General features: G+C 55.4%; 9 protein-coding genes across 9 annotated transcripts; 5 read left to right on the forward strand and 4 right to left on the reverse strand.

Moving 5' to 3' along the window:
• Positions 1 to 329: 329 nt before the first annotated feature.
• Positions 330 to 3,765, forward strand: INS49_005773 (uncharacterized protein; the record flags this gene model as incomplete). The annotated part of the gene is made up of 4 exons (XM_043166551.1): positions 330 to 2,125; positions 2,182 to 2,578; positions 2,644 to 3,208; positions 3,278 to 3,765. 4 exons carry the CDS (start codon positions 330 to 332, stop codon positions 3,763 to 3,765), a joined length of 3,246 nt encoding a protein of 1,081 aa, XP_043027695.1.
• A 1,514-nt stretch (positions 3,766 to 5,279) lies between these two features.
• Positions 5,280 to 7,704, forward strand: INS49_005774 (uncharacterized protein; the record flags this gene model as incomplete). Its single annotated transcript, XM_043166552.1, has 4 exons — positions 5,280 to 5,690; positions 6,047 to 7,028; positions 7,100 to 7,190; positions 7,266 to 7,704. 4 exons carry the CDS (start codon positions 5,280 to 5,282, stop codon positions 7,702 to 7,704), a joined length of 1,923 nt encoding a protein of 640 aa, XP_043027696.1.
• Positions 7,705 to 8,086: 382 nt separating this feature from the next.
• On the reverse strand, positions 8,087 to 9,470 carry INS49_005775 (uncharacterized protein; the record flags this gene model as incomplete). Its single annotated transcript, XM_043166553.1, has 3 exons — positions 8,087 to 8,254; positions 8,305 to 9,105; positions 9,162 to 9,470. 3 exons carry the CDS (start codon positions 9,468 to 9,470, stop codon positions 8,087 to 8,089), a joined length of 1,278 nt encoding a protein of 425 aa, XP_043027697.1.
• A 962-nt stretch (positions 9,471 to 10,432) lies between these two features.
• INS49_005776 (uncharacterized protein) lies at positions 10,433 to 11,484 on the forward strand (the record flags this gene model as incomplete). Its single annotated transcript, XM_043166554.1, has 2 exons — positions 10,433 to 10,833; positions 10,896 to 11,484. The coding sequence occupies 2 exons, from the start codon at positions 10,433 to 10,435 to the stop codon at positions 11,482 to 11,484; spliced, it is 990 nt and encodes a 329-aa protein (XP_043027698.1).
• Positions 11,485 to 12,883: 1,399 nt separating this feature from the next.
• INS49_005777 (uncharacterized protein) lies at positions 12,884 to 14,019 on the forward strand (the record flags this gene model as incomplete). Its single annotated transcript, XM_043166555.1, has 4 exons — positions 12,884 to 13,167; positions 13,222 to 13,253; positions 13,346 to 13,772; positions 13,827 to 14,019. 4 exons carry the CDS (start codon positions 12,884 to 12,886, stop codon positions 14,017 to 14,019), a joined length of 936 nt encoding a protein of 311 aa, XP_043027699.1.
• A 451-nt stretch (positions 14,020 to 14,470) lies between these two features.
• Positions 14,471 to 15,762, reverse strand: INS49_005778 (uncharacterized protein; the record flags this gene model as incomplete). Its single annotated transcript, XM_043166556.1, has 6 exons — positions 14,471 to 14,565; positions 14,632 to 14,740; positions 14,801 to 15,248; positions 15,321 to 15,424; positions 15,493 to 15,514; positions 15,569 to 15,762. 6 exons carry the CDS (start codon positions 15,760 to 15,762, stop codon positions 14,471 to 14,473), a joined length of 972 nt encoding a protein of 323 aa, XP_043027700.1.
• A 1,046-nt stretch (positions 15,763 to 16,808) lies between these two features.
• INS49_005779 (uncharacterized protein) lies at positions 16,809 to 20,435 on the reverse strand (the record flags this gene model as incomplete). Its single annotated transcript, XM_043166557.1, has 2 exons — positions 16,809 to 19,292; positions 19,356 to 20,435. 2 exons carry the CDS (start codon positions 20,433 to 20,435, stop codon positions 16,809 to 16,811), a joined length of 3,564 nt encoding a protein of 1,187 aa, XP_043027701.1.
• Positions 20,436 to 21,326: 891 nt separating this feature from the next.
• Positions 21,327 to 23,045, forward strand: INS49_005780 (uncharacterized protein; the record flags this gene model as incomplete). The annotated part of the gene is made up of 1 exon (XM_043166558.1): positions 21,327 to 23,045. One exon carries the CDS (start codon positions 21,327 to 21,329, stop codon positions 23,043 to 23,045), a length of 1,719 nt encoding a protein of 572 aa, XP_043027702.1.
• Positions 23,046 to 23,288: 243 nt separating this feature from the next.
• On the reverse strand, positions 23,289 to 25,476 carry INS49_005781 (uncharacterized protein; the record flags this gene model as incomplete). Its single annotated transcript, XM_043166559.1, has 3 exons — positions 23,289 to 24,923; positions 24,983 to 25,105; positions 25,171 to 25,476. The coding sequence occupies 3 exons, from the start codon at positions 25,474 to 25,476 to the stop codon at positions 23,289 to 23,291; spliced, it is 2,064 nt and encodes a 687-aa protein (XP_043027703.1).
• Positions 25,477 to 25,728: the final 252 nt, after the last annotated feature.

The raw sequence follows: 25,728 nt of genomic DNA on the forward strand, positions 1-25,728 counted from the left end.
CCCCATTTGAGCAACATATTGCCGGGTTGTACAGTAGTAGAGATTGGAAGCTCCGCTCGTCGTTGCCCTTTCCCTTTGTTCGAGGGGCCACAGACCCTTACCCTTAAACCTAGCCACGCGTCGATGTGACTGCAATGGAAGACGCGACCCAACGCGAAACCCACAACAACCCCATGTGCTTGTGTTTTTGGTCTTCACCTTTGGTCAGCATTCGGCTTTCTCATTGGGTCCAACGTCAGCGGCGTCGTTAGCTCAGCTCTTTTGTCGTCAGACCCACCCAAGACCTGTTTCTAGACTGATCCAGATTGGCCCCTAAAGAGCCTTGGAAGATGGAGGGCGCCGTCCATGTCAAGTCCGAGCCGTCGGATGCCAACGAAGTGCTCACATGCACGCCTCAGCGGACCAAGACTGAGGTCAAGCAAGAGCCGTCTGCCGGCAGTCTGGAAGATGCTGCTTCTTTCCCCGACCCCGACCCGGTCCAGCCCCTCCACGACCAGCAGCAGCAGCAGCAACAACAACAACAACCCGATGCCCTCGAGCAGTGGGCCAAGCAGACGTCGCCCAAGATTCTCGAGCATGGAGTTCACCTGGGCATGGACGTCCTCGAGACCATCAAGTTTCCTCTGACTGCTGCTGCATCCATTCCCGGCACCCAGGCTTCTACATGGCTCGATGCCATCACCCAACTCGAATCTCGTGCTCAGCCTTTCAAAACTATCGTCGGCGTCGTCGGCAACACCGGCGCCGGGAAGAGCTCCGTCATCAATGCACTGCTTGACGAGGAGAGGCTGCTTCCGACAAATTGTCTCCGAGCTTGCACTGCTTCTCCGACCGAGATCTCGTACAACCGCAGTGACGACCCGGACGAGCTCTACCGAGCCGACATTGAGTTCATCGCCGCCGAGGACTGGATCAAGGAGCTGAAAACCCTCTTCACAGACTTGTTCGACGACAATGGCAATGTGTCTCGTGAATGCAATAACCCTGACACAGAGGCGGGCATCGCCTATGCCAAGATTAAGTCCGTCTACCCCTCCAAGTCGAATCAGATGATCGCTGAGAGCAGCCCCGAGAGACTCGCCTTCGAGCCCGCCGTCAGAGGCGTCCTGGGCAGTGTCAAGAAGCTGAGGTCATCCACAGCCAAGGAGCTTTACCACGGCATGCAACGCTATGTCGACAGCAAGGAGAAGGACCATCATCTCAAAAAGAACGTCGCCATGGAGTACTGGCCCTTGATCAAGGTTGTCCGTATCTACACCAAGGCGGATGCCTTGTCCACTGGCGCTGTCATTGTCGACTTGCCCGGTGTTCAGGATTCCAACGCTGCTCGAGCAGCTGTTGCCCAGCAGTACATGAAGGCATGCACTGGTCTTTGGATTGTCGCCCCTATCAACCGTGCAGTTGATGACAAGACCGCCAAGTCCCTTCTTGGAGATTCATTCAAGCGTCAGCTCAAGTATGATGGTATCTACTCGGCCGTGACCTTTATCTGCTCCAAGACGGACGATATCTCGGTGACTGAGGCCGCCGAGAGTCTCAACATGGAGTCTGACGTATCCGAGTCTTGGGCCAAGATCGACGATCTACGTCGCCAGATCAGCGCTCTCAAGAGACAACTCACAAGCGGCAGGGAAGAGAAGGCGGACTTGGTCGATCGGCTTGACCAGCTCGACGGCAAATGGGAAATCTGGGATGAGCTTTCGCAGAAGCATACCGACGGCAAGACCGTCTACCCTCCTTCAAAGAATGCAAAGAAGCGAAAGAGAGGAGCCACCTCTGCCAAGAGCCGCAAGAACCGTGTTTCGTCTGATTTTGACGACAGCGACTCCGACTCGGCCTTTGAATCCGCTAGTGATAAGGAGAACCAGCCTGAAGATGAGGACCGAGAGCCTTTGTCGGGGGATCAGATCCGGGAAGTGCTGGCTGATCTTAAAGCCGAGAGAAAGGAAATTCGGCAGATGAGGAAAGAACTCGACGCCAAGCTGTCGGGGATCCGAGATGACTTGAAGCCCCTTCAGCACGAGGAGGGTCGCCTGCTTGGGGCTGTCAAGGCCGTCTGCATCCAGGGAAGAAATGGCTACTCGAAGGGCGCCATTCAACGAGACTTTGCAATGGGGATCAAGGAGTGAGATGCCCACAACAGAATGTAAACCTTGGCTTGTCTACTAATCATACTTACAGGTTGGACCAGGAGACTGCGATGGACGAGGACGAGGATGCCTTTGATCCTGAAGAGGAGATCAGAGACTATGACGAGGTCGCACGCAACCTGCCCGTGTTCTGTGTTAGCAGCCGTGCTTACCAGAAGATGAGAGGGCGGCTGCAAAAGGACGACTTCAACAATGACGGATTCCGGAACGTCGACGAGACTGAAGTCCCCCAGCTTCAGCGGCATGCGAAGAAGCTCACCGAAGCTGGCCGTGCCGCCACCAGCCGTCAATTCCTCAATGGCCTCAGCCAACTTCTCAACTCCATGAAGATGTGGGCTTCTAATGGAGAGCCTCAGTCTCATATGAGCCACAGCGACAAGAAGAACGAGGAGACCCATCTTCAAGGGGAGTTGTCAATTCTGGAGAGGGTATGTTCGTCCTCTTAGTTGTCTGCATGCTTCATGTCCCAACCCAGTTCGCTGACCCATGAAAGACCCTTGCCAAGGCTGTTGACGACTGTCTTGCCTCGATGAAGACGGTCCTTTCCGAGTGTATCTACGATCACTTTTGGTCTGCAATTTCCGCTGCCGACAATGCAGCTGTCCCCACCGCCAGTTCGTGGGGCGCACATCGCAGTGCAGGCGGCATGCTTTGGGCGACCTACAAAGCGACGTGCCGTCGTTCTGGCGTGTATTCTGGTGCCTCTGGCCCTCGAGACTTCAATGCCGAGCTGTTGGAGCCTATCAGCAAGCAGCTAGCCAACGGTTGGGAGAGGGCCTTTCTCCGTCGTCTTCCCCAAGTGCTCGAGAATTTCGCTGTGGTCGCCCGGCTGCCGCTGGAGAACTTCCACCGTCGTATTGTTGAGTACTTCGAGCAACGTGGTACCGGTACAAACCACGCCGGCATTAGCATGCTCAGCCAGCAACTCCGGACGCACGTAACACGGCTCAAAGAGATCCCGGGCACGCTCCGCACCGTCATCCAGGATCTGCAGCGGGAGGCCAGCAGAGGGTTCCAACCTGTGGTCACAAGGGACATGGAGCCGGGATATGACGCGTGTGTCAAAGAGAGAGGCATGCTCATCCTCCTTCCCCTTGTTTTCATACCCGAGCTAACCTTCTGAACAGGCCCTGGCTCCTACGCGCGCATGAAAGCCCATATGATCAACCACGTTGAGACTCAACGCCACGGGATGTTTGTACGCTCCACCGAGAGCGTCAAGACGGAGCTCCAGGCGCTCTGTGAGCGAGTCGAGCAGGAAATGAGGGCGCAGGTCCTCGACATCTACAACCTGCTCGCCCGCGACTACTTGGCCGTCCTCGTGGGCGTCGAGTCTAGTACTGTCCAGGCGCCCGGCCCGCGCAGCCCCGAGCGCCTCCTCCGGGCCGAGATGCTCCCGATCCTGCGTGACGCAGCGCGGTGGTTCATCGATACCTCGGGCGGCGATGATGATGGCCCTTTCAAAGATGAGTCCCCCGGCCGAGCGCCGAGCCCTTGCGCCGGCGATGACGATGACTTGGACAACCTTGCGGCGACGCAACTCCACGAGGAGTCCGAGGTATGGGCTCGCGGCCGAGACGGCGTAGGCATCAAGAGTGAGCCGGCCGTGTCGTAATACCTCATGCCTTTGCCCATTTTCTTTTTCTTAATCGGGTCGTGAAAGTAAAAGGAACTTTGCACAAATAAATTACCGAGTCTGCGTTCTAGCGTTAGGGGGGTCCTTCTAAGTCTGACTGGCGTTGAAAAATGGTCCGATGGTTGCTCACGCGGTGGGAAATGGTATAATTCTAACATGATAGTGATTCTAGCGGCTAAGAAACGCGTAATCAAGATACATTTGCACAATGTAATAAGTACAGGCACAGTTGCGTCTGAGCCACATGGCAGTGTGCACCAACACCTGCATATTCTCATCTTGCGCGATCCTTCCACGGGTCATAACATGGATTAGGAACGAAGGTGCCGAAAACGACCTCAATTGTGTCACCAAGCGCTTTTCAAGTCACTGTTGGTGAGGACTATTTATTTCCACGACATCCCGGACGAGGATATCAATGCTCCCTGATCCGCCATGGGATCATGGAAGTCTCGACCGAAGACGAGTACGCCTTTCGAGACGAAGAGCATTTACGACGGATTGGCTCTTTCACAAATAATTATGGTCTCGTATGTTTCTGCCCTTTTCCAGCAGCCGGGGCTTTTCTAAGTCGATCCAGTTTCCGCATAGGGGAATGAGGCCAACGGAACCAGAGTAGCATCAGGATGCTCGGCTCTTTTTTAGGTGCCAGCAGTCATTTTATTGACCAAGGAAGCTATGGTGTGCAGGTCAGCATCAAGACACGCACGAACGAGACTCCAGCTGTAGTCCCATAATGGCTTGTATCGGCTTGGTGAAGAATTATTTTTATCTTAGTATTTCATCCATCAATCGGTATCAAGTCCTCGCCGCTGCCACAGGGGCGTTTCTCAGGCTGCAACGTGTCAGACCTCTCCCGGGCCAAGCAAGTGATCATTCACTACCAACTCCGGACAGCCCCTGACTTGCGATGCTGCCATGCCACCGAATCCTTGTTTGCACGTACACTTCCCAAGTCGCCCCGAACCGCTGCCCGCCAAGAGGGGACGTTGTTCAAACTCCGTCGATGCCCGCGAACATCCCCGCTGTCTCTGCTACTGCTGGAGACTCCCCAAGTAGTACGGATTATCAGCCAAGCGCTGGCCTGGAGTCCATCACACCGGCAGGTTGGTCAAATGGCCTGCAGCACCAATCCATTCATCCTGACTGGGGGCCCATAGATGTTACCCTGGACGTAAGTGTTTTCTTCACATTTCGCCTTTTCGTGCTTCTCTGGCTAATTCTGTTTCTTGTATCTGCAGGGTCCAGCGCTCATGCCTGCGGCTCACTCCGGCCCAGCGGGCAATGACACGCCGCAGCCTCTAGCTGATTCCATACCCCATACCTCGCCCGAAAACAGCTCTAATCCACTGTGTTGTGACAACACCCAGGGCGTGAGTTCTGCTGCGTCTGAATCTTTCACCTCATTTGGCTTCCAGAGTCATCAAGGCACGCCGTCTAATTGTCTGTGCCGGCCGAACCTGATGCTTTGCCTGCCAAAGATCACAGACGCAATGCAGGACGAACGCCTGGATGAAGTCTTCAAAGTCACAGGCGAGTTGATCAAGCACTGCCAGGACGTGATGGGCTGCAAGACCAGCCACGGCAGTTGCACCGGTTTACTTCTGGTCGTGACAGCCCTGCAGGAGATACACCCCTGCTTTGACTACATAGCCAAGTCCGACCTAGACAGCGCTGTTAAGGTGAGCTTCGGCGGCTACGAGGTCTCATTGAGCGACGCGAACTTGAGGGCTGTAACAGTCATGGATCTGGTCGAGAGAATCAATACCCTCTTGACGTCGATTAGCTCCAAGGGCCAGGGCATGATCAACCAACTGAGCGAGCCATCATCTCTTGCCACGGCGAACATTGCCTATCTCGAGGCGATGATCAGCCATTTCAAGACTATCTTTCGATGTGTTACGGTCTATATGGAAGAGGCCGTGCAAAATGGCGGTTCAGTGTCCGAGGTGCTACTGAATTCATCTGCCTCGGCGTCTACGTTTACACCGACTTAGGATTATTCTGGCCAGCCTGGGCTTTGGGCATACGTATATGGGTATGGTCCATGAACAGAATCAGGTATTGCAGGTCAACCAGATCACCCAAAGCCTTGCCCCATACTCGGGAAACTACTTGCCTAATGCGGGCATCATTTTGCCGCGCCGGGATTCTGCTTCCCCTTTTGGAATGCCACGCTTATTCAGCGCTGAAGAGTAGCCTGAGTATTTCAGCAATGCATTTGTAGTTGCTGACCGTGTAAAAGCCGCCATGACTATAGAAGACGAGACCTCAGAGAGCACAGCAATCAAATCATCGACTCTCTCCCCTCCCCAATGAGTCCAAGGCCTCAAATACCAAGAAACAAGAGCAGAAGAAGGCTGCAGATCCTCCCCGGCACATCACAGGATGGAAGTGGGCCGTAGCCTCCAGCGCCATGCTCTTCCCCATCTTCCTCTACGCCCTCGACGGCAGCATCGTGGCCGTCATCCAGGCCGCCATAGTCGACGAGTTCGACGCCCTGGGCGACCTGTCCTGGAACAACGTCGGCCTCCTGATGGGCGCGACGGCGACCGTCATGTTCTGGGGACAGGTGTACGCGCAGTTCGGCGCCAAGTGGGTCTACCTCTTCAACGTCGTCGTCTTCGAGCCCGGGTCCGCCGTCTGCGGCGCCGCACCAAACATGGACGCCCTGATCTTGGGCAGCTGCATCTGCGGCGTGGGGGGCGCGGGCCTGTACGTCGGCGTGTTCACCCTCGTCGCCGCCACGACGACCATGGCGGAGCGCCCGCTCTACGTCTCGGGCACGGGGCTCGCCTGGGGCTTGGGGACGGTCCTGGGCCCTGTCGTCGGGGGCGTGCTCGAGCAGTCTGCTGTTGGGTGGAGGTGGGCCTTCTATATCAACCTGTTCATCGGAGCCGCATGCGCTCCTGCGTGGTTGTTTCTGCTGCGCAGCAAGGATCCCCGCCTGGGCGTCCCCTTCATGAACCGCGTCAGGGAATTAGACGATGCCGGCATTATCCTGCTCGTGGGCTGCCTGGTGAGCCTCATCATGGCCATTAACTTCGGTGGGGTTACCTACGCCTGGAGCTCGGGCCAGATCATTGGTCTCTTTGTGTGTGCCGGCGTGCTGTTCACCTTGTTGGCCGTCCAGCAGAGCCGGACACTATTTGTCGACTTACCTCGCCGCCTGATTCCGGTCCAATTCTTCCGAAAGTATACTGTCATCATTCTATTCATCTGCACCAGTGCTTCTGCCGCCGGTGTGTTGTCCCTATATTCTTCGTCCCTCTCTTCTTTCAATCCACCCGCGGAGACGGGGCGCTAGACGCAGGAGTGCGCCTACTACCTCTGATCATCGTCTTGGTTGTCACCATATCCATCAATGGGGCTCTCATGGCCAAGTTCGGTTACTATATGCCGTGGTAACTCTTCGGTGGCCTCCTGTGCGTCGCCGGTGGCGCCCTGATGTACACGGTCCACCAGGACACCAGCCAAAGCCGCGTGTACGGCTGCACGGTAGGCATCGGAGTAGGGGTGGGGATGTGGATCCAGGCCTCCTTCTCCGTGGCGCAGGCCATCGTGGATCCGGAGGACGTGCCGGCTGCCATAGGCTTCATCACGCTCGCACAGTTCCTCGGCAACACGACGGCGCTGGCCATCGCGGATGCGGTGTTCCTGAACGAGGCCGAGACCAAGGTGCAGCAGCTTCTTCCGGGCCTCTCCGCGTCCGGTATACAGGCAGCAATCAGCGGCGTGACCAGTGGGTTTGCGCGGAATCTTAGTTCGGATGTGAGGGCAAAGGTGGTGGATGCTATTGTGGCCTCCATTGGCAAGACCTACGTCCTGGTCATGACCTCGGGTGCGCTGGTCGCTGTGCTGAGCTTGGCTATGAAACGGGAGAAGTTGTTCATTACTGCTGCTGTCGCTGGAATTTAGACGAACGACGCCTTTAAGAGCGGCTAAACGGAGAATCACTCTCATGACGTCCATTATGTGGAAGAAATTGCTTGCTTGAAACAAGACTTGGAGAGCTCTATTGTGGTTAAAAATTGCTGTATATTTTCGATTCCATGGTTAGGCTGGCTCGTTTTGATTGTTACGTAGGTGAGAGCTGGTTGCCGAGTTTCGTCTATGGTGTTTAATAAAACCTGCCGTCCCAAACTGTTGGTTTTGTAGTTAGTACCTGTCTTATTCGTTGTCAGGGCCCAAGGCGATAATCTCTACAATATAGTGCCTGTACCATAACCCCATATGAATAGAAGTGGCCAAGGATGTCGATTTATTTGTCTTAAAAATCAAGAGGGATGGTATCTACCTGCTACAGTCCCGACTTCCAGCCACCTTCTTCCTCGAAGATCTTCCCGATCGATCTGCTGGCTGCCAGCAGCTTCCGGTCGTGGTATCTTGGTGCCACAAGCGAGATTCCGACGGGTAAACCGTTTTCTCCTTGGAATCCAGGGAGGTTGATGATTGGAACGTGGAGGGCCTGTTGAGGTGTCAGCTTCTGTACTAGAAAGGACAGCATTGTAGACTTACAGTCCAAATCAACTGGAAGATCGCGGACCCGGTGCTCTTAAGGCCCACGGGTGCTTCGCCAGGGACAGATGGAGCCAAGACTGCGTCATACTTGGACAGCAGGGCATCCGCTTTTGGCCTGGCGGCGGCTATGCGGTCGAATGCTTCCAGCTGCTCGGCGTGCGTGTGTCTGTTCTCGACATGCTCATGCAGCTGTTCGTGGAGCTGGTCCTTTGCCACAAGGTAATCCGGAAGGAAAGCAGTCCGACCATCAGTCTTGAAAACAACCGTGTGCCACTTGGGCAACTCCTTCAAGTCGTCCGGAAACTCGATCTCATCCACCTCAGCGCCATGGTCCTTCAGGAGTTGAACGGCCTTGGCCATCGCCGCTTTAGTGCCCGGCTCCACGTGAGCGTCCCATACCACGGTCTTTATGAACGCGAGCCTGGCCCCCTTGACAGAAAATTGCCCTCCCGATTCTGGGAACGGTGGCACGTCATCCCGCAGTTCAAACACATCGGCCAGCAACTCCAAGTCCTCCACGGAGCGAGCATACACCCCAAAAGTGTCAAGTATGAGCGAGAACACCTTCTGCCCCTCCCGCGTGATCGAGTTCCACGTCGGCTTGAACGCATACACGCCATTAAACGACCCCGGCCGGATGGTGCTCCCCCCAGTCTGCGTGCCCAGCGCCACCGCGGCCTGGAAGTCCGCCACGGCGGCGCCGGACCCGGAGCTCGACCCGCCGGGCGTGCGTCCCGTGTCGTGCGGGTTGCATGTCGCGGGCCCCTCTGTGGTGGCGGCGAACTCGGTCGTGGCCGTCTCCCCAGGATGAGCGCGCCGGCGTTGCGCAGGATCATGACGGAGCCCGCGTCCACGCCGGCGGTGCTGTCCTTGTAGATCGGGGAGTTGTGCTGCGTCGGCATGTCCTTTGTGTAGATGACGTCCTTGACTGCGACGGACACGCCGTGCAGGGGGCCGCGCTTCTCGGGCGGGATGTGGTCCAGCTGTCTTGCTTGGTCGAGGACCTGTTCTGGGTGCAGGTATGCCCATGCTTTCACCGTGTCGTCTCTCTCCTTGATCCGCGAGAGCAGGGACTGTGCATATTGCTCGACTGTGAATGAGCCGGAGCGTATGCCTGCGGCGGCTTGGGAAGCTGTTAGCCGGTATAACTCGGTGCTGGCCATTTTCTAGTTTTGCAGTATCAAGAGCGTTCTGATCTGATAGGTCGAAGTCTGCGGTATTGTCTTTGAAGAATCTGGCAGACGACGTAGTCTTCTGGGCATAAGATGTTCTGTGGGCTTCAAGGGCCCTGATGAGCTGCCAGGTCACCTGGAAGTGAGACTGCCGTGGACCATAGCACAGCCGTCTTCTTGGCGAGGTCTCGATCTGACCCGTACAGTGGTTGAGCGAGGGCCTGTCCTCATCTGCACCATGCACGGCGCGCACGCGTGGGAGGGGTTGCCGGTCTCGGTGTCGGTGGCTCCACTCCAACGGCGCCGGCGGGCCGCAGATAAGCCTCGGGAGGTCCAAGGTCCTCGGAAGGTGACGCTGTCTGGACTCTGGACCACTGCTTCCTCTCGAAAAGCAATATTATCTGACTTATCACACTCCATATCAGCAGCCCAAACTACTCTTGAGTACAATGCTGACAGTTCTCGCCTCGTGTGGGTCCTCGCTTGACCTGCCTGCAGGAGAATGCACGGGGCGACGTCGTATCCTGCGGTCATGTAAGCACATGGCTCGGACTCAAGCCTCGACGAGCATTATTCGTGCGTACCGGTAAATGGTTATCGTCCTCACCATTGGCCCCCGATGCGGGTCCCCGCTCCGTTGATAAGACGGAACCTGCACTCCGGGATATTCGTGCACCCGTGCCCGACGTCGACAGAGATTGTCTTCGGCCGGCTGTGATTTGCATGTGGCCTGGCAGGCAATGGGAGCCATTGGGCTACGATTTGGTGTTATCCGGCGATCTCAGGTCGGCGAAGACAAGTGGCCCTCGGCAATTATATACTGCAGTGGCCAGCACTTGGGATCGTCATTGTCCCTGTGGGCCCTTCTGTTTTGAACCTTGATCGAACGTTCACAATCAGATTTTCTTCCAAACTCCCATCATCTAGTCTTGTCCAACTTCTGGTGATGAACAATGGCTGAAGCATACAACCCCGACCCGCAGTATGAATTCACCCGTAACTTCAAGGGTTACGGTGAGGCTGGTCTGAACGTCAAGTGGCCAAACGACGCCAAGATCGCCGTCTCGTTCGTCATCAACTACGAAGAGGGCGGCGAGCGCAGCGTCCTCGCCGGAGACGGCCAGGCAGAGACCAACTTGAGAGAGAACCCCCTTGGGGCTGCCAAAGTCAACGAGCGCGACTACAGCGCCGAGTCGGAATACGAGTACGGCAGCCGCTCAGGCTGGTGGCGTCTGTTCCGGCTGTTCATCAAGTACAAGATGAAGTTCACCCTGTACGCAGTTGCCCAAGCCGTGGAGAAGCAGCCCGAGGTCGTCCAGAGATGTGTGGAGGAGGGACACGACATCGCGTCACAGTAGGTTGCCCGCCAACAGAGATAAGATACCTAGTGTCCTGGTTCTGATGTCGCATATCCAGCGCCTATCGATGGATCGACTATCACGGTCTCACTGCCGAACAGGAAAAGGACTACATCCGCAAGGGCATCGCGTCTCTTAAGTCCTTGTCCGGCTACGCACCGCGAGGGTGGTACTACGGGCGTCCAAGCCCACGCTCCAGGGCCCTCGTCCCCCAAGTCTACGAAGAGCTGGGCGAGGAGCTCTTGTGGGCCTCGGACACGTACGCCGACGACGTGCCGTACTGGATCGACCTCCCGGCGGAGCAAGACTCGCCGGACCCCAAGGGCTGCCTCATGGTGCCGTACTCCTACGACTGCAACGACTTCAAGTTCCATGTCGTTGGGTCGGGGTTCCGTGACCCCCAAGGGTTCTATGACCACATCAAGAACGCTTTCGATATTCTGTATGCGGAAGGGGAAGAGGGCAAGCCCAAGATGATGACTGTTGGTCTGCACTGCCGTATCATTGGGAGGCCTGGTCGCTTCAAGGCCCTGCAGGACTTTGTGGACTACATTAGCAAGAAAGAGGGCGTGTGGGTAGCGACGAGGAGCGAAATTGCCGAGGCGTTCAAGCAGCAATTCCCGTACAAGAAGGGTCAGCTTGCTTGAGGCTCCAGCGAAAGTGGCGGTGGTCCTGATTCAGCGGTAATACTGGTGCGAAGCTTTTCCTGCACAGTGGTGGGCTAACGATCATTGGAATTTCTGTGAGTCGTGTTATTGAGACTGATGCTCATTCAATTTAGGGGACATAATTAATTCGTCTTTGACCAAACAGTGAAAATAGTCTAGGTGTTACTTGCTGTTTGACCGTTGACCAATTTCAACAGAGCGCCCAGGCTTCAGGCAGCCACGCAAGAGAGAGAGAAAGTGCGTGAGAGCTTGATGTGAGAATTTTTCCAGATGCCATGATCTTGTCGAGTCGTGCAGGTTGCGATTATGTGTATAATGTGGTGTTGAAGAGGCTTAGGCAGATTTGGAGCTCCGTCCGGGGATAAGCCGTGATGGAGATTTCCGGACCTTTACTGTCTAGTAGATAGTCACTAACTAGTAGCCCATAGACGCACCTCGCAGGTATGTAAAAAGCCTGAGTATAATTGGACCTGCAGTAGGAGGATGCTCGTTAGCATGGAATACTACACCATTGTTATACGAGACAGTCCAGTAATCACGGCGTTTGTATGTGGTTCTCTCCATCCATTTCCACACAAATAGGTTGGTTACCTAGGTACAGAGAGGCACATGAGACACTTGGGACCCTTGTGAGGAAATAATCTCTTGCTTTTATCGGCTTCTAGGTGACCTCTTCACTGACCTCGTTCACTGTTGTCCAGTCTATGGTCGTGCTTGTGGCACATTTCGAATGAGCCTCGGCATGACGCAGCACATCTATACGAGTGGGTACCTGTAAGGGCAACATTGGGCCAACATTCGAGACCTCGAACCCGCCGACTGACTGGTGTGAGTTGGCACGCATAGTGCGCCTCTGAGGGGAGCCAGTGGAGTTAACATGGATTGCAGCTTGTGTTCAAGCCCACAGCACGAACATTGTCGACGTCACATTTCTTGTACGAGGTGCTGCATACGCGCCGGACCGAGGGTCCACATTCCCAGGGTTAAGCATCCGCGTGATCGCTGACCGCCCTGGGAACACCCCGAGCGCGGGGACGCCAAGGTCGCCTGCTACTGGTCCGCATAAAGGACTTGACTCTAGACACGCTCACAAGAAAACAAACGGTATCCATATACGAAGAACCGTGCGGCGGCTTCCTGTGGTTTTCGGGAGATCGTCCGACGAAAATCTCTTGGAACTCAGGTGCCAAGCTCACCATGTCGGATATTCGATGAGGCTAACAATGGGACTACGTTGGATTCTTGACCTCGTGAAGACCCACGGTAGCATGAGGGATTCGTGTTTCCAAAGATTCATATAAAATGTGTCACCAGGCCGTGATCCCAATTTCGAGGACGTGGCATTTGCCCGACAACGCATCATCTAAAAGTTGTTAAAATGAAGACCTGGAGTGCTTTCCTGACGGCCTCGTGCCTGGCCACCGGACTCCAAGCAGCCAATTTCACAAATCCTCTGAAGAGGCCTCTGGGCAGTGACCCACACATCGTCTATGTAGATGGCTTCTACTACTTGACCACCACGACATATGAGAATATCCAGATCACCAGGGCCACCACCCTCGAGGGCCTCAAGACGGGCGAGAACAAGGTTATCTGGACCCCGGACGATCCATCGCGAAGCTGTGACTTGTGGGCTCCGGAAATGCACCAGGTGGACGGAGTGTAAGTTCATGTGTGGCCTAGTCGTATGCGAACACCTTGCTGACAGACGTGCAGGTGGCATCTCTACTTCACAGCCGGGACATGTGGTAATTGTTGCGACAACCAGAAGGCCCAAGTCCTCGAGGGTAGGCTCAACTATCAAAATACTTACACCCCAATATAACTGACACTGTCACAGGCGGCGCGTCACCATGGGATGACTACCAATTCCTCGCAACCCTCACGCCAAACGAATTCGGCATAGACGGCACGGTTCTCACCCTGAACAACCAGAACTACTTTGTCTGGTCATGCATCACCAGCGACCTGCAAGGTCTCTGCATCGCCACGCTCGACACCCCCGGCAGCATAGGCCCTCGGCATGAACTTTCCATCCCGTTGGAGTCCTGGGAGGTCGACGGGTTCGGCGTGAACGAGGGCCCAGCACCCCTGTACCACGATGGCAAGACGTTCCTTGCCTTCTCGGCCAGCTACTGCGGCACGGCTAGCTACCAGCTCGGTCTTCTCACGTACGAGGGCGGTGATCCCCTCGAGAAGTCGTCCTGGACCAAGACGGGCCCTCTGTTCAGCTCTGCGAATGGGAACTACGGCACTGCACACAACGGGTGGGTTATGTCTCTTCAACCTTCAAGACACTTTGTGCTAATACTTTCTTGCAGTTTCTTCAACAGCCCTGACGGCACAGAGATTTGGAACGTCTACCATGCTACAAGCATTAGCTCCGGGCACTGCGGTCGGGAGAGGTACACGATGGCTCGTCCCGTCGCGTGGGATGCTGATGGTCAACCCATTTTTGGCCAGGCGGAGACATTAGGAACTCAGCTTGTCGGGCCTTCAGGAGAGCCTGCATAGTAGTGCAAGACCTTTTTGCGCCCTGTCAGCTCTGGAAGATACTGCGTAAATAAAGAAAGAGAATATGATCACATTGCAACTTGGCTCGTGCCTCCTATACTATCTTATTGCCTACATGTCCTAGCTGGCATTTCATTACAGGGGTTCACAGCTTCGAACGAGAAAGGGCAAAAGGATTGCTCCACGATGGATGCCCCGCGGCCTTCGTTGGTTTGTAACGGACACCACTGAGAAGAACGCGTCTTTTCGAGAAAGTCCGCAGCATCAACATAGAAAGTAGCAGAATAGCATTGTCGCAGCGGATTTGAATTCGGAAAGCCACGCTGCTCGAGGATCAATTTCATTTGTTCAGGCTGGTTTGAGAGACATATACCAAGATCCACCTTCAAATTCCATGGCGGCATTTGTTTCACATCAGTAAGCATACTTGGTCCCACCGGAACCCATCTTCTTATTGATCTGGATCAACCACACGCGTAACGGCCCAAGTGCCAGCAATGGAAGCGAAAGCAAACGCGGCGTTGCTTGCCATGACGTGGTCCGTCACTATTTGGATAGACTTGAGGACTTGTCAGTATTTTGCTGTGAAGATTCGAGCGGGTATCTACTTACGATAGGCCGTGTAGATGTATGAAGCATTCGCTACAACATTAACGATAGAAAGGCTGACCGCCTTCTTCTTCGGCGTGGAGCCAAGGGTAGCTGAGACCCAGCCCAATATCTAGTTTGTACTTGTTAGAACTCGGTCTTATTAAGCGGTTGATTTATCGGGATCGCCTACCATCGAGTTCACTGCATTAGCGCCACTTGCGAACAAGAAGCAGGCGATATAGCGAGTCGTCAGCGGGTTTTCGGCCAGCGTGAATATGCCGATGATCGCGATACCAAACGTGAGGCAGCCCTCGATGATGAATAACCATTGCCAGCCATTTAGGACTTGGTTGCCGTCGATTGTGTTGAATACGGCAGCCGCAATGAGGCCTGAGAAGGACATGGCGATCTCCTTGCGGGTGTAGAAGATGGACAACATGTAGATGGCGCCGGGGTAGAATGGTGCTTCAGTCACGCCGAGGAAGAAGCGCACGACGACGAGGTCGGTGTAGTTTCTATCCAAGGCGGCGCAGGCGGACACGCCGGCCCAGGCCATCATGCACACAGCCATATAGAGAGAAGGTCGGACATGTTTCGAGGACATAAGCATGTTGGATGGGATCTGCATAAGGAGGTAGCTGGAACGGAAGAGTGTCAGCTGGAATTTGGAAAGACTTTTGGTCACGGATTGTTGACTGCGGCACACATACCCCACGAATAGAATCGAGATGCAAGTATTGTACTGGGATCCTTCGAGCTTGAGATCATCTTCGAGACCGTCGAGACGAGCCTGGGCAATTGCATTTCGGTCGAGCTAGATTCAAGGTCAGCCTTATCACTGCAACACTGTGTAAGTCGGAGTTAGGGTTGCACATCACGCACATAATTCAGAAAGTACACGCACCTAGTGTGCGGTTTAGCTCTGTCAACCTTCAAACAGCACGCCGCAGAGACTCACCAGAGCTTGGGCATGATCCTCATGTCGAGCTTGCGGACGAGGGCAATCACCTCAGCTGACGTCTTCTTGACGACACCAGAGAAATCAGCTCCTGGCTGTGGGCCGCCACCCTTTTCATCGTCACCTAACACCTCGATGAAGTTCTCAGCAGGCTTTGACTCGAGGTCATGTTGCGGCTGCTTCGTAGAAGCCATGGAGAGAGGTATGAAGGACGAGAAGAAATGGGTTCAAGGAGGAAAGGGAATGTAGTGATCTGGAAGATGAGAACAAGATAAGACTGAAAGAACTTGTACCAATGTCTTCAGCTCAGCCTGGTGTTACTCCTCCCACGGGGGTGGTTGGCTTCTCGTCCGGTCTTGAACCATCCGACCAGGACCAGCCTGTCTTGCCCCAGAAAATCAGTTTCTCACAGTCCGGGGTAAGCCCACGGGGTTGTACTACCCCATGTTTCCCTCCCCTGATCCCACCATGCCAAGTTGCCAACCCATAACCTCGGATCTATCGTCATATCAGCACCTTCAGCCCTTGCTAAACCTACTCTTCACCATAACGTATTTATTGTCCACAAAAAGTCCAATACACCCTGGGATCAATCTTATCAATGGTAGTTTTTGCTGTTCAATTACTACGTGGCTATCCATCTTCTTTCGAGTAATTGCAGCCTGGCTCAGGCCGGACACCATAACTGCCCTTTTCATCTGGGCATCACCTGATTACCCCGGACCCAGTTCCCCGGACTCGGTTCTGCAGTTTGCTCTCAAGTCCCCATATTTGGAACATTTCCTTGGGCCGGGTGACCTAGCCTCGGGAAAACAGCTCAAACGGTGGTGAAGGCGGACAAAGACAATGCCGGTCCTAGTTTGCTGTCTGGGGGGGGGGGTGCGCGGAGATGGCGTGGTTTTTATCTTGGCAGACATCTTTCCCCTTCCTCTTAGGGACGGGGTCTTGGTGGTCCGACTCGTGGGCTGGCACTTGTTCATATCCAGTGTGATATCGCATTCCTACCTAGGTACCAAGCTGGTTATAAGCTTCCATCACCCGGTCTAACGCAATGCCGGGTTGCGGCGAACACCCAAGACTCCGAGGCACTCAGTCGTGCTAGTTGCCACAATGACTGCTCAACATCGATTAAATGACTAGAAGAAATAGTCTTGGATTGGGTATAGAACATGCACATCAATGATAACCCCAACGTCCCACGAGCGAACGACTTCCCAAGTGCAACCAGTTATCTGCAACTTTATGCGCTGATCTCCTGAACGCCACGAGACAAAGGATCGGATGTCTTCCCAACGCTACCATCCTCGTTGTTCTCCTCGGCCTCTCGTAATATCTGCACGAGTCGTCGCAGCGGATTCACAACGTCGCGCAGCAGCTTGAGGATCTCTTTCGGGGCGCCAGCATTCAACGCGGCCAGCACAACCGCCACGCCCCGCCTCCCCTTCCAGCTCCCCGACATGCGCGAAGCCGTCGCGATCCTCCGAACGACCGCGACTCCGACCTTGGAAAGGTTGACGTCGTCCCAGTTGATGGCCCTGTGCCGCAGCTGCCCCGGAAGGAGCCTGACGTTGACGCTGTCGTCGTAGACCTCGTCCCTGCTGACGCGGTTCTCCTCCAGGTGCTCCCGCTCCCGCAGGTACCTCATGTGCATCTTCCTGACGTCGTACCCCTCGAGCAGCGACTGCATGTCGTCGTCCCCCAGCTCCTCGGCCAGGTCCCGGATCTCGCGCCACTCCCTGCACAGCCAGGCGCCGTGGTCGAGGAACATCTCCGCCAGGGCGTAGTCCCCGTGCGCGACCGCCTGGTACAGCGCGTTGACGTGCACCCCGTCGCCTTCGTACATGTCGGCGCCGCACTGGATGAGCAGCTTGGAGATGCTCTTCCTGCCGCTGTACGCCGCGGCGATCAGCGGCGATCCGTACTGTCCGCCATCCGAGACCCCGGTCACTTGTGCTCCGTTGTCCAACAGAAGGCGAACCATATCTTCTCGGCCTTTTACGATTGCGGCATTGAGAGGTTGTCCGTAGATACGGCAGCTGGCGTTGGCGTCGAAGCCATTCCGGAGAAGAATCGCGAGTTCTTGGATGTTGCCGGCGAGGATCGGGCCACATAGGTAGTCCCCCACACGGGCGAAGGAGATGTTCATGATCGACGCCAGTGTCTGCTCCTGAGCGATCCACGATGTCAGAGAGGTTGTCGAGGCCTGTCCCAGCGTCGTCTGCATGTGTTTGCTACGGAGGAACCGCTCCTCTTCCCAGACGTTGTGGAGACCGTGGACCCCATGGCTCCACACGTAAGTTTGTGCTTGGACTTTCTCGATGCTGCCACCGTGAGCCTCCACTTCCACTTCGACTGTTTGTCTTTGTAACAGCTCCCGACGTCGACTCCCATGGCGACTGTTACCAGCCCGACCATGAGGGTGGAGAGCATCATCGTCAGAAAAGTCTGAGTCCGAGTGTGAGTCCTGATCCCGTGGCTTCATGCTTCTCAGGGACTGTTTGTCCCCGCCGAAGATGGCGTCGCAAAAGCGCAAGGCCTCGGACCTGACCCCCAGGATCAAGAAGCCAACAACTTCCCCGGCAGGTACACTAGGAAGGTCCTTATACCCTCGGTCCTCCCGACGCCTGAGGATCTTCCTTGTCAGCCGGCCATCCTGTATGACGGCGCAGTTGAGTCCTCGAGGCCGCCAGCGGTCGTACCCTCGAAGAACAGCTGGTGTCATCGCTTCGCTTGCGTGCTTGATGGACAGGTCGGCTTTCGCCCAGTCAGCCGTGGTGGGATGCAGTCGCCGCCTCAGCTCGGGGGAGTAGACACCCTTGGTGGATGCGATGGCTATGGCATTAAGGATGCTAGGGAACATGAGCCGGCCATATACAAAGAGATTTGATTCGACACTGCGAGCCCGGTTGGCCACCGACAGCTCCGTCTTGGTGAAGTGGTTTGTTCCAGCGAGAATGTAGGAAGGCACAAGAGTGGCCCCTGGGAGAGGGAGACTGTCCTGTTGTCTGAATGGAGGCGGAACGACAGGCCCCGGACAGACAAAAGTGGCGGATTCATCTGGGCTTGGTTGTGTTGGGTCAGTTGGCATGGGCCGCAGCTCCTCAGGCAGACCAGCAAACCGCACTTTGCGTCCGAGTGATTTAGTAGCCACCGGCAGGACGATGGTATTTTGGGCGGTGATTCCAGTTGCAGAGGGATTCTCAGTGTCGGGCGTGTCCTCAATGGCCACTGGCTTGGCTTTTTCCTCACGTTCTGGTAGGTTCAACGTCGATGCGGAAACAGAGTCTGTGTTCTCCACATCAGGTAACTTGAGGTCCTGGTCCTTGTGAAGACTCTTCTTTCTCGCTTCCTCGAGGGTCAGTGGACTCTGAGTCGGAGACAGGCCATCCGGAGACGCGCAGTAAGGGCAGATGTAGCCGTTTGAGTTGCATTCATCAATCAGCCGGCCCCTGACTTGAGCAGCCGTAGGTCGCTCTCCCGGTTCAGGCTGCAGCATGTATAAAATCAGCTTCAAAAAGCTAGGATCAGCGTCCACCCGGTCCTCGGCCAGCTGGGATATCCAGAGTCTAGCTGCGGCTTGGTTCGCCCAGATAGCATCGGTCCTCATGGTACCGTTATCCTCAAAGAATGCCCACATGTCTGAAGTGGAATGTCTTTGCAGAACAGTGGCCATTTCCAGGAAGACACAGCCAAGCGACCAAACATCAGCAGCGCTGTTGCGAGCCTGTGCTTTTGGGTTAGAGCCGAACAATCAGGAAAGACACGTTTCATCGAGATGATGACTTACGCCTGTTTCATGTGTCTCCGGTGCAGAATAGCGTGGGGTGTAGCCTTCATGCTTTCCTTGTGTCGTGCTCCGGCCCTCGGTGCCCCACGCCCTGGAAGTGCCAAAGTCGGAAAGGTAGATGTTCGAGTTTGCGACCAGGATGTTCTGCGGTTTGATATCGTTGTGGCGGATATTCCGCTGATGCAGGTATGCTAGAGCTGTTGCAAGGCAGCCGGAGAATGACCTCAAGCGTCGTCTCCGCAGATTCTCATCTATGCTTGCTTCCTTCAAATACTCATCGAGATTCAACTCCGCGACTGGTATCATGATGATTCCAAGGAACCTCTGATCCGTGTAAGACCCTTTGAGTTTGACGATATGAGGGTGCCACAATCGCTTTAGCGCCTGGATTTCGCTTTCGAATTGCTTCAAGAGACGTTCATCGACCAAAGGAGAGTGTCCCCTGACAATTCTCTTCCGAGCATAGACCCGTCCAGTATTTGCGCTGAAGACCTGGTCAACAGTACCATAGCGACCCATCCCCAACGGTTTGATGGACCGGAAGTAGTCGTCTCCACTGCCCGCAAGATGCAAGTGTGTACCGCCATCTTCCAGTGCCTCTAGGCCCTTTTCTTTGTATAGAACCGCGTGCTGTAGCTTTAGAAACTTTTTGCGAATCTCAAATCCGTTGATGAACGCCGGCAATGTGCTATCAGTAAAGGGCAGCGCTGAGTCCATTAGACCCTCCCGAGCAAAGCAGTCGAGCAGGTTTGCACAGCCAAGAATCCTGAGAACGGAAAAGATTCGAGGTCTCAAGCTCCATTCTCCTTTGCCGTACATCACGAGCAGCTCGCTGATGGGCTGGAAGACGGAATCTCTCAGCACTGTTCTCGCAGCGCAGGGATGATTAGGCCTCGGAAGCCATTTGTTCAGGCCTTGGTTCAATTCGGCTTCCGAGATGAATTTCGAGATTTTGACATCTGGGATCTGCTTCACGCCTTGGGCGTAGTCTTTGGCTGTGAGTTCAGAGACATATTCAGGCTCCTCATCCGAGTCATTAAAAGATGTCTCCAAATATGGGGATTTGTAATTTGAATGCATGTTGCTGTCGCCTTTGTACAGGAATATTAGAATGGGTGAACAGGCCCAAAACGTCTCTGGTTGATTTTGGGAGCAGCATAGGCGGTATAAATTTGCGGCGCCGACCGGAGAAACTTGATGCTGGCCAAGACAGCAGTGGCAACACATGACCGTGTCTATCAGCCTCCGCCATCTTGTCTGCAGATCTTGCTTTGCGCATAGCCACCCACAGGTGATTGGAGGCCTTGTCTGAAGCTGATGGCAGTGCGGGAGCAATGTACTGAGCTCGGGCGGATGTAGCAGTTGTGGCTGCAGCAGGACCGAATAAGCCACGGGCGCAGCGGTCTAGTTCGCCTTACATTACTACAAGCCAAGCGATGATCAGTAAGATCAGGCATCTCAAGCGGTGAGCTGCCAAGCTACCTTCCTCAGTAGTACTAGTAATCAAAGACGATTGCAACTACAATGCTTGCTGCCAAATTTAGACGGCGTTCATTACTCTTATAAGATGAAAAGCGCAGCTGTTCACATTTGAAGCTGCAGTACCCCGTAATAGAAAACCATACACCACTCTTTGAAACCCTCGCCCAGACCTGAACAGAAGATACTATGGACCCTGGAACTGCACTTGGAGCAGTGTCTCTCCTCTTCCAGGTATTTTCCGGCTGCGTCGCAGGTACGTTAAGTCAATCTTTGCAAGTCTCCACAAAGGAATTACCTCAGTGGTCGACTGAAACAAAACCCGTAGCCTATCACTTAGCCTCTGAAGCAAGAGGATTAGAAAAGGACCATGGCTTTATCCGGGTCAGGTTCAAGACGGAACAGCACCGCTTGCTGGATTGGGCCCGTGTTGCAGGGATAGCAGAGAGTGATGGCATTTTCCTGACGAACAGGCCCAACCGCACACTCGCTATGGACGTGCTCGATCAGCAGTACCAGATGATCATGCATTTCAAGGGCCTGGATGACCGCTTTCAGCCGTTTGCGAGAGAGGCTCTGTTCCAGGAGAAGACCATTGAAACCCTCGACGACGAATCGCAGAGGAATACTGCAACCAGCTCGGATAGCGCGGTGGCTAGGTTTCCGGAAAGCAGCGATCTGCTCAGAATGGCATTAGACTTCACGGAAAAGACCAGAAAATTCCCCAAACGACTTCGCTGGGTCGTCTCGGACCGCGCAAAAATGGAGAACCTCCTTTCACGTCTCGCTGGAATGAATGACTTTCTTCGGGACATGCTTGACAGTTACAGGGGAGAAATGTTGCGGACCCAGCAAATACGGACAAATTACGACATCATCCAGTTAAACACCAAGATGGACCAGCTCATCGAAATCATTAAAGCTGGCTCGAGCCCTGCCGTTAATACCACTCTAAGCCCAAGGGCCTCTCTAGGTCTCGGCGTTTCGGTTGCCGAGAACGAGGTCAAGAGGCTTGAACCAAGCCCAAATAGCGACTCCATGCACCACCTTGTTAAGCTGGCCCAGTTCAAGGCCGTCGCATGCGCGGTTCAGGGACACAATCTCGACGGCTCCGTGAGAAGCAAGATCGGAATTGCAGGCTTGACAGCTGCCTCCCAAAACAAGATCACGGTTGAGACCGGCGCTCTTGACCTCGATGTGCCAGAGACCATGCTATCAGCCCAAGAAACAGTCGCAAGACGTGTTACCGGATGGTACAACCCACTGATCTCCAACCAAGCGCGACGCAGGATCTGGGTCGAGTGGATTGTGGCATCGCGAGATCCACGGACTTCTGCCAACGGGCCTGAGCCGCGTATGCTCAGGCGCTTTGAAGCCCTCGTCTCGCTCCTCCGCGAGAACGAAGTCACAGCCCAGTTCCGAGCCCCCAAATGCCTCGGCTACTACCAACAGCGCGCGACCGTATCGAAAATACGTTACGGCCTCGTTTTCGAGATCCCATCCAATGTGCACTCCGACTCAAGTCCAGTGTCCCTACGCGACCTCATTGCCGACAAGGACCGTCCCACGCCCAGTCTGACATCACGAGTGCGCCTCATGCGGACGTTGGTGGAGTGTGTCGAGAAGCTCCACGCCGTCGACTGGCTGCACAAGGGGCTGCGGAGCGACAACATCATTTTCTTCCATGGCGGACTCGCCGGTGGCGACAGCAACAAAGGCGTGGACCTCAGTGAGCCATACCTCACCGGCTTCGACTACTCGAGGCCAGCCGGATCATCTTCCATGTCAGAAGGTCCTGGGATCTCACTCGCCGACGATCTGTACCGCCACCCCAACGTGCAGGGCTTCAATGCCGAGGGAGCTGCTGGCCGGGGCTTTCGGAAGCGTCATGACGTCTATAGCCTCGGTCTGGTATTGACAGAGGTAGCGTACTGGAAGCCTTTGGAGTCCATACTTGGTTTCGGTAGCCTCCAGGACCTGAAGGCCAAGGACGTCCTGAAAGCACGAGAGGTGCTCTCAAGTCAGAGCCACACGGAGAGCTTGCAGAGCAGGGTCGGAGATGCCATAGCCCGGGCCTCTCGGGCATGCCTGGAAGGCTTGAACACATCTGGGCAGCGACACAAGGACGGTGATGACACGGTCGGCGCAGAGCACCTTCAGGTGAGGTTTTACGAAGCTGTGGTGCGGCCTCTCTCTGCTCTCGTAATCTAATCAGGCTTTGACATCACGGATCATGAATGCCTCTTTGAAAATATCAGGGCCTGTGTGATCACTCGGGCTTGATATTTCTACAGTTTCAATGGGGGGAAGGGGGGGGGGGGAGGGCGGCGGCGTACAACTCATGTAGATAAAAGATGGTGGGCCTATCAAGCAAGATCTCAACCATTGGGTTGAGAGTGTCTGCTGGAGTCTCACTGATGTCTGATGAGCAATTATAGTGTATCCAAATGATGCTTAGCTGATGTGAGGCACATATTGCGACCACCGCACAACGTCATACGCAGAAGGCGGCAGATGCGACAGATTCGCGAGGCACTCAACAAAGATGAAAAACCTCAGCCCAAGGTAAATGCAACCAACCACAACAATCCCCACGACCTTGATGACGCGGATGACCTCGATCATCCAGAGGAAACACCACTTATAAATCTTCCACCAGTACCGCCTCCACCCGTGCTTCCACCTCCCCATCTTGGCCGCCTTCTCAGCAAGGTGCTCCGCCTCCTCGGCGTCCCGGTCCTCCTCGTCCATCATGAGCCACGGCTTCACAGCATTCAGGATGACGCCCTCGGCGTGCGCGACAGGGACGAGCAGGCCGCTGCACGCAAGGCTGATGGACGCAAGCTTCCAGATCGCCGCCTCGGCGCCGCTCGTGAACGAGGCGTCCCACGCGAGCATGTGCAGCCCCCCGTACATGAACCCCGTCAGGCTGATCCCCAGGTGCGTCTTGAAGGCGTGCTGCTCCTGCGGGGTGCTGTCGTGCCGCCGCCGCGGGAAGTTGGTCACGCGGTCCACGAGGGTGTTGCGCATGGTTCGCTTCAGCCGGCGCTGCAGCCGCTGCCTGTTCTCCCCGCTCAGGGGCTGCGCTGCTGCCACCGAGGGCGGCGCGGCGCCGCTGGTCGTCGATGCGTCGTTGGCGGGCTCCTCGTGCGGGTGCCGGTCGAGGATGTAGTGGTCCCACCCCTTCTGGGCGAGCTGCATGCGGATCCGGAAGCGGCGCTCCTGGTCTGCGGCTGCTTGGACGAGCTCGCTTAGGCTTTGCGCGCCGGCTGTGGTCGACTGGTCCTGGTCCTGGCTCGGCGGGGATAGGTGTGTCTGTGGGCTTGCTGGTGTTGGGCGCGACGTAGTTGGTCGGCTGGGAACGGCTGTCACCGGACGGCCCATGCTGACAGCTGATGATTGTGGACGGCCTCCGTGCAGGTTCAAGTCGCTGAAGGTGATTGGATCCTGGTTGATAGTTGCGTCCAAGTAAGTGGACATCCGTGGGCCCTCTCCAGCATCCTGAACAGCATCCTGAACAGCATCCTGAACAGCATCCTGCTCGGCTTGTCCCAGCTTCGTGTACCTCTCCTCATCAGACTCGTTGTGGTCGAAGCTAGTCAGTGAGTACAGAACCGCCATGAGCCAGTGGGGCTGGCTGACCGTGTCGGGCATATCAAGAGGGTCTGGTTTCGAGATATCCACAGGTTTCCGTAGCCAGAGCCAGCCAATGATGAGGGCCACAATACAGTGTGCAAAGGTTGTCAGCTCCAGAAGAGAGATGGACAGGCCCTGAGCCATGCGAACAACGCACTGGAGGCTGAACCACAAGGCCTGGAACAGGGTGATGATCTTGACGAAGGTGCTCGAGCTGCTTTTGTCCAAGATATCAAGAACGGACAGGTTTGGTATCACAGACGGCTCATGCTCCGCCACGAAGCGCAGAGCTTCGTCTCGCAAGATAAGCTGATCCCGGTTGTGGTCATCGGGGAGGAACACTTTGGGCCCTTCACGCAGCTTGTAACTGTAGCCTCCCATAACTGCGTACCAACTGTGTGTCATCGTCCACACGGCTTTGGTACTACTGTCCTCGGCGTCTTGACGGGGGACCTGCTCGCAAAGTGTCAGTTGAGCGGCATGACTGAGGCTGGCATTATACAGGCGCTTACCCGGTGGTTGTTCAGCAGTGCCGGCCACCATCTTCGCGGCTGGACTGGTTGCAAGAAGACGCGTTCCATGAAAGCTTGCAGAGACTTGACATCCCAGTACTGTCTAAAGGCAGCGTACGCAATCTACGCAGATATGGTGGTCAGTTCGCTGCTGACAGGATGTGATTGCGCCTCCGGTGATGACCTACCAACTCTGGGGCGAACAGTCCGATGAGCAGCCATCCGATCTGTCTACTGATCTGGTGGCCGCCAAAGATGTGTACGAGACGGTGCCTCATGCTGTGGGTCGTCCCCTTTTTGAACCATGCGGACCATGGCAGGCCCTCATCCGGGCACATACCAGGCAGGTTAAGGTGCACAATCTTCCATGTACACAGGGCAAGCGTCACGAAGCATGATGAGATGATGCCGAAGGTGCCCCTGCGCTCCGGCTGGGGCTCCCAGGTGAATCCGCTCGTGATATTTCCCTCAGACCCAGCAACGATGTCCCACATCGTGGCGGTGCTCTGAGCTGCCGGCGATGGCCAGCAGTGTACGTGTGGGTATATGCGCCGCGTGCTAGAGTATCGATAGATCAGGTAGTGGCAGGGTCGACGGGGGCACACGGGGGGATATGTAATGGCTGTCTTGGTTAAGCTTAAAATGAGGTTCTAGGAGATCCCTACGAAACGAGATGTCGTTGTCTTGCCAGGGTCGGTGGATCCTCATGGCCTATCCGACATGAGGCCCCGTAGTTTTTCCGGCTT

The sequence above is a fragment of the Diaporthe citri genome (genome assembly GCF_014595645.1).
Source record: "Diaporthe citri strain NFHF-8-4 chromosome Unknown scaffold_2, whole genome shotgun sequence".
Taxonomy (NCBI): domain Eukaryota; kingdom Fungi; phylum Ascomycota; class Sordariomycetes; order Diaporthales; family Diaporthaceae; genus Diaporthe; species Diaporthe citri.